The 14,137-nt window shown below is 42.5% G+C and overlaps 1 protein-coding gene across 4 annotated transcripts in view; it reads right to left on the reverse strand.

The window, feature by feature from the left end:
• The window catches only part of chd3 (chromodomain helicase DNA binding protein 3), a 124,078-nt gene that overhangs the window by 103,028 nt on the left and 6,913 nt on the right, over positions 1-14,137 (reverse strand). For all 4 annotated transcript variants that reach the window (XM_063048877.1, XM_063048876.1, XM_063048875.1 and 1 more), the window contains exon 3: positions 1,346-1,519. In XM_063048877.1, coding sequence (XP_062904947.1) covers positions 1,346-1,519 — 174 coding nt within the window. The remainder of the gene's footprint in view (positions 1-1,345; positions 1,520-14,137) is intronic.

A 14,137-nucleotide genomic window follows, 5' to 3' on the forward strand; every position in this document is an offset into this window, starting at 1 on the left:
ATCCTTGGCCTAACTGCTGTACAAGACCACGCTTACAACTCTTGATGATACTCAAACATTGTATTTCATCTGCATTCAACTTGCATGTATTACCATGTATTTCACAGTAATGTACAAACTTCTACGTTCTGTAGCTCATATCAATTCTACACGATTGACACAGTAATGTAGTGGTTAGCGCAATGCTTTACAGTACTAGTGACCTGGGTTCAATTCCTGCTGGTGCCTGTGAAGAGTCTGTATGTTCTCCATGTGACTTTAATGGTTTCCTCCCACAGTCCAAAGACCTTCCAGTTGGTAGGTTAATTGGTCATTGTAAATTGTCCCCTGATTGGGCTAGGACTAAATCAGGAGATTGTTGGGTGGTGCAGCTCGAAGGCCTGGAAGGACCCATTTCATACTGTATCTCAATAAATAAATAAACGCTGCCAAGTAAATTTTATATCAGCATACACTTTTCCTCGTCCTCCTCCTCCTCCCTCCCAAAGCCAACCCAGCCAGCCAGCTTCATCTCTGCCTTATGAAGACTAGTGTTACAATGGCATTTACACGCCCAAATGAGATTACAACTGAAATATCATGCACAGGTCTGGTCTCTCCACCCAAGGAAGGCTATACTTGTAGCAGTGTACAATGATTCATTGGATTGGTTTCTGGTATGGGGCTCAGAAGTGCCTGTCCCATGGGAAGAGATTAAGCACACTGGGTACTTCTCCCTAGAGCAGGGGTTCTTAACCTTATTTATGCCATGGACCAACACCATTAAGCAAGGGGTCCGTGGACCCCAAGACTGGGAACCCCTACCCTGGGGTTTAGAAGAATGAAAGGTAATATCCATAAAGTGGACAAAATTATGGGGTCTGATAGAACAAATGCAGGTGACAATTTCCCTGGCTGGGATACCTAGAATCAAGAACCACCAACACAAATACAGGAGTAGCCAAACAGACAGAGACAAGAAACTTCTTCACCACAGGATAGTAAATCTTTGGAATTCTCTACCCAAGAAGGCTGTGAAGGCTCATTTGCCAAGTACGTTTGAGACAGATTGATAGCTCTTAAGGAAACATGGGATCAAGAGCAGGAAAGTGGCGGAGGTTAAATATCAGCCATGATCTTATTAAATGGTAGAGCAGGCAGAGGGGCAAAATGAGCAGCCTCCTGCTTGTTTTTTCTCCCTGTTATTACTTGATTATGTGGATCAAATAGGTAGAAGTTTGAATGGTGGGGGCACAGATACTGGTGGATTCACAGCTCCAGTCTGTTTTTAAAAAAAGTGATCCGGGATGTGCTTAGAAAGATGAGCTAGACCAATCCACAGAGGAGACAGAAGTATAATTGTTACCTTACGACTTTCCTCCTCTTCATCATCATCACCCTGATCCTTTTTCCGACGCTTGATTTTCTTCTCTTTCTTCTCCTTTCGTTTCTTCCTCTTCTTCTTGCCAAAGTCGCTGCAACCGCTGTCTGAGTTTTCTTTGAGATCTTCCAGCTCAGAGCCAAGCTCATTCTCACTTTCCTATTAAGAGAGAAACAAGGGGATTTTAGAAACCCTTAAGTTTTTTTCCACAATTAATTTTGCAGGTGGGGAACAGGCCATTTGCCCCACCTGGACAATGCATGCTCCACAATATACTATAATAAGATGCAATCAAGCAAAATATATATAAATACAAGAAGATCAATTTTGTGTTGGCACACTAAGGAGTCCAATCTAAGGGTTATGATTGACAGGCTAAGAGTGAGAAAAATAAGAGATCAGCTGGGCCAAACCCTGTTGTTGAAAGTTAAGCCCCACTGGTGACAAAGGCACTGGAGGAGCTCAGTGGGTCAGGCAACATCTATGGAGAGAAATGGATGGGGGACATTACAGGTCATGATCCTTCATCTGAACTGGGAAGAAAGAGGGGATTATAGCCAGTATGAAAAAGTGGAGGGAAGGGTGAGGGAAGGGTGAAGCAAGGGTGAAGCCAGTATGAAAAAGTGGAGGGAAGGGTGCTAGGCGGATCCTGGTGAAGGGGGTGATGGGGCAGATGAGTGAGGAGGAGAGTGAAAATGATGTCAAAAGCTATGAGGACTAAAGGTGGAAGATGGAATCTGATAGAAGACCGTGGAGTATTGGGAAAAGAACCTGTGGGGTAAGTATGTGAATGATGTAACTAGGTGAATCAGGAGGAGACACAAAGAACAAAGACAGAGGGAAGCAGTAACCAGAAATTTGAGAATTCGATGCTTATGCTATCAGGTCAGATATTACCCAGGTGGAATATAAAGTGCTATTCATCTAATTTGCATTTAGCCTCTGTGAGGCCCACTTATGAATCCTCTTCCTGTTCCTCTTCTGCCTTAAAGGCAACATCAGATCATTGTTGTGTTTTTATATCTACTGTGGTGTCAGCTGCACAATGATCCTAAACTCAGGAGTAAAAACCAAGCTCTGTGTACACAATACAACAAAATCTCAAAAAACAATCACTTGATGTTCCGATGTTCAAGGGACTGATGCCTACAGGCTACTGCTCAGGGACAGGCTAGTTCAAGTTCAACTACATTAACAGCAATGAACTATTCCAGCAATCAAGGGATTCCTGAGCAGACTGCCCAAACCATGTGGCAGAACTCACCAAAAAACATCAAGGCCTTGCTGGGTTAGAGGTGAGAGGCCTACCCCTTCAGATTCTTCCTGTCTAGTTGGAATATTACTCCCAATGTGTGCTACCCCTGGGATGGATGTGATGGGCAGGAGACAGTAGTCATTCACCTTTTTGCAGGCTGTGGCTGTGCTACGGGTGCCCTGGAGAAGGATGCAAGAGCCCTTACCACAATTCATTCTGAGCAGCTGTATAACAGAGCACTATTCCCAGGGACACATACTGAGACAGACATCGAGGGCCGCTGGAAAACACTCTGGTCTGCCCAAAGCTTGCTGGTCTTCCAGAAAAGCGAGAAGTCATAAGGGAATGAGATTAGTAGATTGGAGGTTGCAGGAGTAGTTGCTGAGGGATGCAATGAAGCACAGTGCAGCCAATGCAAAGGATCTGTGGGGAAGGACCACAGTCTAGTGTTCTTCCACTATGAACACTGAGGGACTAAATCCAGCTGGGAAGCCCCTAAGCACAAGAAGGATGTATCACTAAGGGGGGGGGGGCATATGAGTGGCTGAGGTGTACAAAAAGATGTACTAGCAATAATACGTATAAAACCAGCAACACTGAACATATAGACGAAACTACACAGAATATACAGAATTTTGCACTGTTTTCCCCTTTTGCTATTATGAATAGTTTAGTTTACAAATTTAAAAATTGATCCTTATGAAGGCTAATAACCAGCAGCCTGTAATCCTGTAAGACATAATTCTGCATGTCCTTCCCTCCCTTCCTTGCTCACTGTGCTAAATTTCCAGCTCCTCTCCCCATTTGCCTTTAGTCTATTCCCATTCCCCTGCCTATCTGTCCACCTCCATCTCTCTTCCATTCACTCTTTAACCCTTTTTTCATTCTTCCTTTCCTTCTCTCCTCCCATGTACTTAAGACAGACCAAGACATACCAGAGTTGTCCAGGTCTAGTCCTAACAAGCAAAAGCAGGCTTTAATGAATGCAGATCCCCAAAATAAAGCTCCTTCCCTGAAACCAGTCTGCTTCCAATCCTTCTCTGACTCCTACTTGACAGAATGCAGGTGTTAGAGTGCATGGCTATTGAGTCAGCAAGGCATCTGCCTGCCCATCCAACCTTTTATTTATTAAGATATAACATGGAACAGGTTCTTCCAGCTCTTAAAGCCGCACTGTCTAGCAATCCCGAATTAATCATAGCCTAATCATGGAACAATTTACAATGGCCAATTATCCTATCAACCAGCAAGTCTTTGGACTGTGGGAGGAAACCAGAGCATCTGGAGGAAATCCATGTGGTTCATGGGAAGAACATACAAACTCCTTGCAGGCAGTGCTGGAAATTGAACCTGGGTTGCTGCTGGTACACTAAAGCACTGTGCTAACCACTATGCTACTGTAATGCCCCAAGTTTCATGACAAACCATACACAAAGCAACAAGAAAGCAGAAGCACTCAGCTCCTCAAGATACACTTACCCGGCTTAATTCTGGCAAGTCCAAATTAAGGTCAACAGTAGGTAACCATAAAGTGCAGCACAGTTTATTTTACCTCAGTCAATTATAACAACCTGCTGAAAATCTGGTGTGCTGACAGATCCCTTTCCTGAGCTTAATTAGGAATCAGGTTTGGTCTCTGGCATGCTACTCAGCTGTTAGCAATATGATTAGCAATACCAAATGGAAAACAAGTGAACAATGCTTGTGCTGTTACTTTAGTGAAATATGCACGCAGTTAATAAACTACAAACAGCTCCTCTAACACCTTGCATTTATATAGCAGTTTAATGATAAAACATTTTAAATCACAGGTTTCCAGCCTTTTTTATGCCATGGACTCCTACCATTAACTGACAAGTCTGTGGACCCCGGGTTGGGAACCTAACTTTTAAATGAAGACTAACTTTGTCATCAGGCCAAATAAATGGTTGAAACCTTCTAGCTTGGTGGCAGAACTTCTACCCATGTTTCCTCAAAGTAGAAGATTGTCCCATCTTAAGCCAAAAACCGCATCTTCCACTATGTTGCACCAGTGAACAGGTGTTAGAATCCAAAGGCCAACTCAAACTGCCACAGATTTCCCACCTCTCAGATTGGAAAAACTATATGCTGAACCTGAATCACAGTTGCTAAGAGAACACCAACCTCCAAGAGGACCACAGTCTTGTTGTAGGGTTTGGAAACTTGTACGGCTCAATGACCTGGTGAGCTATGTTGGCTGGAGTAAGAGCTTTATGCTTTAGCTCTTGGTAGGGTCACCCATGCCAAACAGGTCACAGGGTAGAGGCCACAGACTAAAGGCTGATTTACACTTGTGTGTACTAGCTTACGCTGTAGCCTACGCAAGTGGGTTACGCCGTTGTGAGCATTTCTACTTGTGCGTTGGTGTGTCTGCATTGCTCTGCAATTCACTGCCAAAACGCTAGTTGGCGGTGGGGTTTCTGTGCCACTGTGTTGAGTTTCTTTGTATTGAAACTCAACACGAAGAAACTCAAACTTCAAACAATGGCCACTGAAACTGAAGGAGAGTGAATTTTCTGTGCTTGTCCGGCCACTGAGAGACACAGACGAGGAAATGCATTTCAAACATTTTCGGATGTCGGCAGGTAGATTTGACGATTTGGTTCATCGTCTCCAACCATTTATTTCGCATCAGTGTACGCACAGTATACTCAGAGACTGGCAATCACCATTCGAGTTTTAGCTTCAGAAGGAAGTCAACAGGCTGTAGCAGCTAGCTACAAACTGGCGTCAAGCACAGGGTCCTCCATAATTTCGGAGGTCTGTAAACCTTTATAGAAAGCATGGCAGCCAGAGTTCCTTCCCTGCCCTTCAGTTGCCCAATGGGAAGCTACTGCAGCGTAGGAGGAAATGCGATGCTACCAAGTGGACCAATCACAGTTGTTGAAATCTGCATCGCCACGACGCATAGTTACATTTTTGGGGAGGTGCACATCAGGCTACAGCGTATGGTACGGCGTAGGGTACAGTGGAGGGTCCACGGCTACGCCATACCTACGGCGTCAAATTGACGCACGAGTATAAATTGGCCTTAAGAGTGGTCCACTGATCCTCCAGGTTTGGAGGTTCAGCTCAGGGTTAACAACCCCCACTGGTAAAACCAAACTGTCATGGAAACAGCAATGAAGAATCCTCTATGGCTGTATGCGACAGTATGGACAGACAGGGACAGGGGACCTTCATTGCTGCCCTAAGCAACAGCAGAGTAATCGGCAGTTAGTAAGAGAACACTAAACAGACTAATTTTATTACAGTTTTATGTAATTAGCTTTAACAGTTTTGTTCTTAAACGTGTCCATGTTTTCCACTGCTCTAACCATTTTGAATTAAAATGTTATCTTTTTTAAATAATTCCCCAATGCATTTTGAATGTTTGTGAATGTCAAAATATCTTAACATGATTTCACAAGCAGGTAAGGAAATATTATGAAGAAAGCAATGGAAGTGTCAGCACAGCATGATGGGCCTTATGGCCCTCAGTGTTGTAAAATTCTATTGCCCTTAACACTGCAGTAGATAAACCCTCATGATCCTGCTATATAAAGCATTGTATACCAGTGGTCTCACTTTTTAGCAAGGAGGAGACAACCCAAATGGAAATTAAATCTCTTATACACACACATACACACACACTCACTCAGTTTTGGTCAGTATCAGTAGGCAAGTAGTGAACACTCATCAAGAACAACTGTGCCTCCACGAGGCCTCCCCTGAGGCAACAAATTCCACAGATTCATCACTCTCTGGCTAAAGAGATTCCTCACCATTTCTGCTGTAAAAGGACAGCCCTCTATTCTGAGGCTGTGCTGTCCGGTCTCCCCCACTATAGGAAACATCCTCTCCACTTCCACTCTATCAAGGCCTTTCAATAATTAATAGGTTTCAACAAGGTAATGTTCCTCAAGGCAGTACTGAGATTTACTTGAAAAGTGCCAGAGGCCACAGAGAGTGGGAATGCAATGGAGAAGTATAGTGCAAAACAACCACCTGTCCCTGGTCAACCAAGCAGTGGCCAGACTATTCAATCTATGTGGTGGCGATGGACTGCATAGGATGCGTGGTTTCAGGAGAAAGAAGAGGAACACCCAAACCAGGGAGTGAATGGGTTGTTATTTAAGTAAAAGTACATGCCAAGTAAAATAAAACCATCATCTGGCATGGCTTTAAATCCCTTTTCCCCTTGTAGTGAGTACTTCAATAGGGTCCACATCTTAAACTGAAATTATGTCTTTGTGGGTTGCACGTTCTTGGTTCAAAATCAAAGTCATGCAGAGAAGCTACACTCCAGCCACAATTAACCCATCTGGGAACTTCGAGTGCTAGTGTTATGCTTTCAGAACTCATCAAACAGGAAGCTTAAGATAATTTAATGCAGAATATAGGAGAGGTGGAGGGTATATTTATTGTAACTCAAGAGGCGAGAGACAGAGAGACGGTGGCTAGAAAGGGTATTTCTTTTAACAGAGTCCAACAGTTAGGAGGAAAAAGTTAAAGTAAAATTGATAAAATAATTGGTAAAAATAATTTGAAGCAGTCTCTTTTCACCCCTTTGGAACAGTGGTCTAGAATTTATTACCCAAATTGATGTACAGAAACCCACATTTTAAAACCGTTCTCTAGCCCTCGACCTTTTCCACCCAGCTGGCTTCATCCATCACCTTCCAGCTAGCCTCTTTCTCCTTCCCCACACCTTTTTATTCTGGCATATCCCCCCTTCCATCTCAGTCCTGATGAAGGTCTCAGCCCAAAATGTTGACTGTTTATTCCTCTCCATTAATGCTGCCTGCGCTGCTGAGTTTCCCCAGCATTTTGTGTATGTGTTGTTCTGGATTTCCAGCACCTGCAGACTTTGTCATGTTTAAGAAGATCATTTGACATGTTGTGATGCACAAGGTTATTGATTGAGAGCTATAAGAGCAGCACTTATCCAGCCACCACTCGTGGGATAGGTCCTCTCTTGTTGCTATGAATTTCAGTGATTACTTTGAGAGGAAGTTACAGATAACAGAACTAATCCCAATAATCTAACAAGTCAAGCAAAGACACCTCAATTTGGGATTGCAGGCTGTAATAAAAATATTAACACCACCTTCTATGCAGACAGAAACAATCATAGGTAGGGATACAAAGCGGGAATTATTTTCTCAATGAAGGAAGGATAGGAATTTTCATATAGATCAGAGAGGCAATCAAGAGACATGGGTTCTCCAACCCTGTTTCGCAGCAGATTACTGTATGAGTGTCATCCTTGCAAAGGGTAAATCACCTTAGGCTCCTTTTCAGGTACAACTCTGATGCATGGTGGAGGAAAATATTTTGCTTGCTCCACCAACGTCACCTCCTCCTGAGGAGGTACAGGGATTCCATGAGGAACTGTTAAGCAGGAGGTCGATATGAACATTCAAGTCCAGACACATAGTCTGCAAACTGCTTAACCCCAAAGGGCAGAGAGGCTAATATTGAACATATCCTCATTTGTTTTCTGACAATAGAATTTAACTGAAAGGTTCAGGATGGCTGATAACTTCAAGATACTCCACATCTGCAATCCAACCAAAGAGTTCAATTAAGATTGCACTCAGCTTCAGGTCAAAATTATTGACTTCTTTGCAAGTTTTGGCTTGCAAAGAGGTCAACTACTGCTTCCTGGTTCAGTGCACATGAATACATATTTTACTCTCAGCAATGGTTTAATTTGCGGCTAGTTGCTTGCCTGACATCCGGAACCACTAGTTTACCAACAATAAGCAAAGCTAGCTGTCTCCATGTTATTGAACAGGCAGAATTGAGAAATATGTAGAGGGAAAGAGAAGAGTTACTAAATACCTACCTTTACTTCACACGAGTGGTAGAGCTGCAGACAATTTACCTAACCCTGCTCTCCCCCCCCCCGCCCCCACCAACCCCGAGTGTGTTTAACAGCCCTGAACATCATTTCAAATCATTCACCTTTTGGAAAGGTCACCAAAATTGTTGCCTTTTATAATCACCACCAGCCAGCTGCAGAAAGACACTGTCAAATCATAGCAAGAGGCCTTCATTGAATGACCTGCAGTGAATTGATCTGCAAAGCTGCAGCAGGGTAACTTCTACAAGGTTCTTTTCTGCAGCTGTCAGTCACTTTCTGTGAGTATTTTAGTGAGTGTACCATCAGTATAACTGGCCATGCAAAGGTCCACCATGGACACAGAAGACTGAATGGTCTCAGTGCCACGAGTTTTTCTAATATAATATTTGACTACATATTAATTATATCAGGTCAACGATCCTGCAAGATCCTAAACCAGGTCCCAATTTATTATGTTTTCCCTGCTCTTTACTGGGAGTAGTAGTTTGACTACACACCTCACTACCTTATTTCTATTTTTATACATAAAAATGTAATGCAAGAACAGAAATAAGGTAGTGAGGTAGCATTCATGGGTTCAACATCCGTTCAGAATCAGGTGGCAAAGGGGAAGAAGCTGCTCCTAAATTGTTGAGTCTGTGCCTTCAGGCTCCTGTACCTCCTACCTCATAGTAACAATTAGAACAAGACATGACCTGGGTGATGGCAGTACCTAGAGTGGCAGGATAACGTAGTGGTTAGCACAACATTTTACAGTACAGGCAACCTGAGTTCAAATCTCTCCCCCCCCCCCCCCCACTGTCTGTAAGGAGCTTGTACATTCTCCCCATGATGTACCAGTTGGTAGGTTAATTGCTCATTATAAACTGTACTGTGATTGGGCTAGGATTAAATCAGGGGTTATGGGCAACCTGACCTGAAGTGTTAGAAGTGCCTATTCTGTGCTGTATCTCAACAAATAATAAATTAATGATGGGTGCTGCCTCAGTGCATTCTAGCTTTTGTACATGTTTGTTAAAGCCCTTGGAGTTCACTATGGCCTCTCGTGCTCTTAGTTGTCAGGCCTACAGCATACCCAAGTCAAGACCCAGTGCAACATTTGAGATGCCCTACTAAACAGGCCACCAGTATCCACCCAATAGCTCACTGAGATTCAAGTGAATGAAGGTAATTGGCATTTTGTATACTAAGGAACCAAACACAGCAAAATATATTTTGAATGAATACTTTTTTTAAAAATTGCAGATAGTGGAAATGTAAAATAAAAGCAGAAACACTCAACATGTCAGGCAGCATCCATTGAGACAGGTCTGGCAAATCAACCCCAAACAGTTAATCTTACAAAATCCTCCTAATGAGCATCAGGGGACTTATGTCTCAGAGACAAGCCACAACGGGGCATAGTCATCCTCACAGATTCCCACAATACTGTCAATGTGCCAACACCTCTACCACAATGCCAAAGAAAGTGTTTCTCACAGGCAGGATAGACTTAGTGATGTTGACATAAGGCAGATGTATTGGCACTGGGACCTGTATTGTGCTATACAGGCAGGGGCAAGTAGCCAAGGGGTCCTCAGCACCAATTCCATATCATACAAAGTCTCACTGCATCAGGATAAACATGGATAAGTAAAGCTCCTCTTTACTATCATCTATCATTCTCCCTCAGCTGATATATCATTCGTCCCCATGTTGAACAATACTTACAGGAAGCACTAGATGTAGCTAGGGTGGGGAATTTCAACACTCAGCACCATATTGTGGTAGTACTACCTCCAACACATGTGAAAAACTGAGTCTGCAACCAGTGATGAACAAACCAGACAACTAATGAACGTATATGACTTTGTCATCACCCATTCTAGTGTTGTATACGGTTCCATTCATGACAGCAAGGGAGATGTGACTGCCACAGAATCCTTGTGAATTCAAAGTCCAGGCTTCACATTGAGGATATCAGAATCATATTTAATGTCATGAAATTTGTTGAGTTGTGGCAGCAGTACATTTTAAAACATAATAACGGAACTATAAATTACAATAAATACAGTGGATTCCGGGTTAATTGGGGCCGCCATTTATTTGGGACAAGTCTTAAAGAACAAAAACCTAAATTGAGAAAATAGCCAAGATTCCTTCCATTTATTTAGGACACTATGCCTCTTAATTGGGACAGGAAGCTGCTGCAGAACAGTTTCTAACTAGCATGCACTTGAATGGCCATTAGAGCAATTAGTTTTTAAATAGCATTAGTTGCATATGTTCGTGTTCTAAAAGCAGTAAATAAATAAATAAGCAGTAAGACAATTTGGAATTGATTTACTGATTTCCTCCAGCATTTTGTGTGTGTTGCTCTGATTTACTCAACATGGTTTCAAGCATTCAGGCATACCAGAAATGACTGCGAGTGAAAATTTCACTACTTCAACAGTTAGGGATTGTAACAAATTAGAAGATATTAACAGTCATCTTGAATGTTACAATGGAAATGAAGACTTGGAGAATTAAATCATCTAAAGCATTGTACAAAGGCAGTCCACTATCTACACTAGGTTTCTACGCTGATTTGTTCATTTACAGTCAACCAAAAGAACAAACACGGCAGATGAATTTTTCCATCGATAACTATTAGGAACTAATATACTTTTGTTTTATAGTACTGTAGATGTATTGGTAGTGTTCTCATTTGTTTTGTATTTTACTCAAACACAATTTGTTATTCAGTTAAATGTTTCTTTTTGGTACCTTTTAATTATTTCCATGGAACTTCAGGTAATTGGGGCAGCTGCTTAATTGGACCAAAATGTACTTGTCCTGATGTGTCCCAATTAACCAGAACTCTCTCTCTATATATATATATATAAATTAAATAATGCAAAAAAAGTGAGGAAAAAGAAGTGAGGTAATGTTCATGAGCGAGGTAGGTAGAATCTCAGATGGAGATGAGAGGACATTCGAGAGCGAGATATACTAGCTAGTTGAGAGGTTTTGCAGCAACAACTTTGAACTCAGTGTCGGTTGGACGAAAGAGCTGATTGTGGACCAGGAAGGGTAAGATGAGGGAACACAAACACAGACCAATACTCATAGAGGGATCAGAAGTGGAAAGTGTGCGCAATTTCAAGCTCCTGGGTGTCAAGATCTCTGAGAACCTAACCTGGTCCCAACATATAGAAGCAGTTATAAAGAAGGCAAGACAGCAGCTAAATTTCATTAGGAGTTTGAGGAGATTTGATTTCACAAATAAAACACTCAAAAAGTTCTATAGATGTACCATGGAGAGCATTCTGTCAGGCTGCTTCACTGTCTGGAATGGGGGCAGGTGGGGTGGGGGGGGGGCTACTGCACAGGACAGAAAGAAGCTACAGAAAGTTGTAAAATTAGCTCCATCACACGAGGAATTCTACAGATGCTGGAAATTCAGGCAACACACATCGAAGTTGCTGGTGAACGCAGCAGGCCAGGCAGCATCTCTAGGAAGAGGTACAGTCGACGCTTCGGGCCAAGACCCTTCATCAGGATGAAGGGTCTTGGCCCGAAGCGTCAACTGTACCTCTTCCTAGAGATGCTGCCTGGCCTGCTGCGTTCACCAGCAAAATTAGCTCCATTTTGGGTGCTAGCCTCCAAAGTACCCAAGACATCTTCAAGGAGCGATGCCTCAGAAAGATGACGTCCATTATTAATGACCCAAGTTATGCTGTCTTTTATTGCTACCATCAGGAGGGAGGTACAAAAGGCACACACTCAGCGATTCAGGAACAGCTTCATCCCCTCTGCCATACAATTCCTAAATGGACATTGAACCCATGAACAGTGCCTTACTTTATTTTTTAAATATATATTATTTGGTTTTGCACTATTTTTAATCTATTTAATATACATACACTTACTGTATTTGATCTATTTATTTCAATATTATCATTTATTGCATTAAACTGCTTCTGCTCAGTTAAATTTTACACCACATGCTGGTGATAATATGATTCTGATTCAAGGATTCATTGTCCATTCAAAAACCTGATGGCAGAGGGAAAGAAACCGTCCTGAAACTTAGAGAGTGTGCCTTCAGGCTACTGTAAAACCTCCTTGATGACAGCAACGAGAAGAGGGCACATCCTGGATGATGGGGGTCCTTAATGATAGATGCTGCCTTTTTGAGGCATCGCTCCTAGAAGATGTCCTGGATGCGGGGAAGCAAGTGCTCATGATAGAGCTAGCTGAGTTTACAACTGCCTTCATGTTAGTGGCCACTTAAATTGATGAGATCAGAACATTCATGGCAACTTAAATCTGGCCTCCATGAACCACTGTGCATCATCAGTAGCAACATAATGGTATTCACTATAACCTCCTGGCCTGGCAGATCCTTTATTGTAACATCACCATCAGGGAGCGAGCCAACTCCTAGGTAAATCAGGAAGGCACGTCCAGAACAGCAGGCACACCTAACAGGTGCTGAGCTGCAACACAGGATTAAATGCAGGAAAGATGGAATGCAATAGACAGGACTGTGATTCCACACACATCAGTTCAGACCAAAACTCTAAGGTCCTGTCATATCAAGATATAGTGATGGACAGTTCAGCAGCCAGTGAGAGATAGGAACTCTGAAATCCCAATCCTTAACGCACAAACTGAAGAGGCGGGTGAAGCACTGCAACCATACTCAAGCAGAAGTGACAACTGGATGATCCATACCACCAGCCAATTCAACTGACTTCAAGTGACATTAAGCAGCACCAAGAGCAGTGAATACAGCAATATCCCAGCTGAGTTACATGGAATTGACTAGATGCTCTGTTGATACATACTGAACATGTCTAGTCTAAAACAATTTCAGTCATTAGCAACGTAATGGAAGATGTGATCAACAGTACCATTAACTTTTGCTTACATGTGCTTGAGTTTTATTTCTAAACCTTATTATAGTAAGTCTGAATACTACAGTGCCTTGTAAAAGTATTCAGCCCCCAACCCTTCGTTCACATAAATTGCTTATTACAACCAGGGGAAGATCAATTTAACTCAGAATTTTTATTTGTCAATCACATCCTCCTTTTTTCACAGTCAAAAAAACTCCAGAAAATTATAAAGCGTGAAAAACCAAAAACTTAAAAACCGGAATGTCCGCAGTTCAAAAGTATTCATTCCCCTTTGCTCAGTTGAACCATCTCCCACAGATACTACAATGAGCAGTCTTTTTGGATGAGTCTCTATTAGCTTTGCACAATGTGATAGAGGAAGATTTGCCCATTTCTCCTTGCAAAGTTGCTCAAGCCATGCCAGATGAGTTGGGGAGTGGCAGTGAACAACAACCTCGAGACCTTGCCAGAGATGCTTGATTGGGTTAAGGTCAGGACTCTAACTAAACCACTCAAGGACATCCATTTTCTTAATTTGAAGCCAGTCCATGGTTGCTCTGGTAGTGTGTTTTGGGCTATTGTTCTACTGAAAGACAGACCTCCTCCCCAGTTTAAGCTTTCTGGCAGAAACCGGTTTTTAATCAAGGCCAAACAGTTCCACTTAAGTCTCATCTAACCACAAGAACTTATTCCACGTCTTTACACTATGCTCGTAGCGATGCTTTGCAAAGTCTTTACAGACAAGGATGTGCTATTTCTTTTAGCAATACGTGTACACCCTATCCTCG

The sequence above is a fragment of the Mobula hypostoma genome, chromosome 5, assembly GCF_963921235.1.
Source record: "Mobula hypostoma chromosome 5, sMobHyp1.1, whole genome shotgun sequence".
In the NCBI taxonomy this organism is placed as follows: Eukaryota; Metazoa; Chordata; class Chondrichthyes; order Myliobatiformes; family Myliobatidae; genus Mobula; species Mobula hypostoma.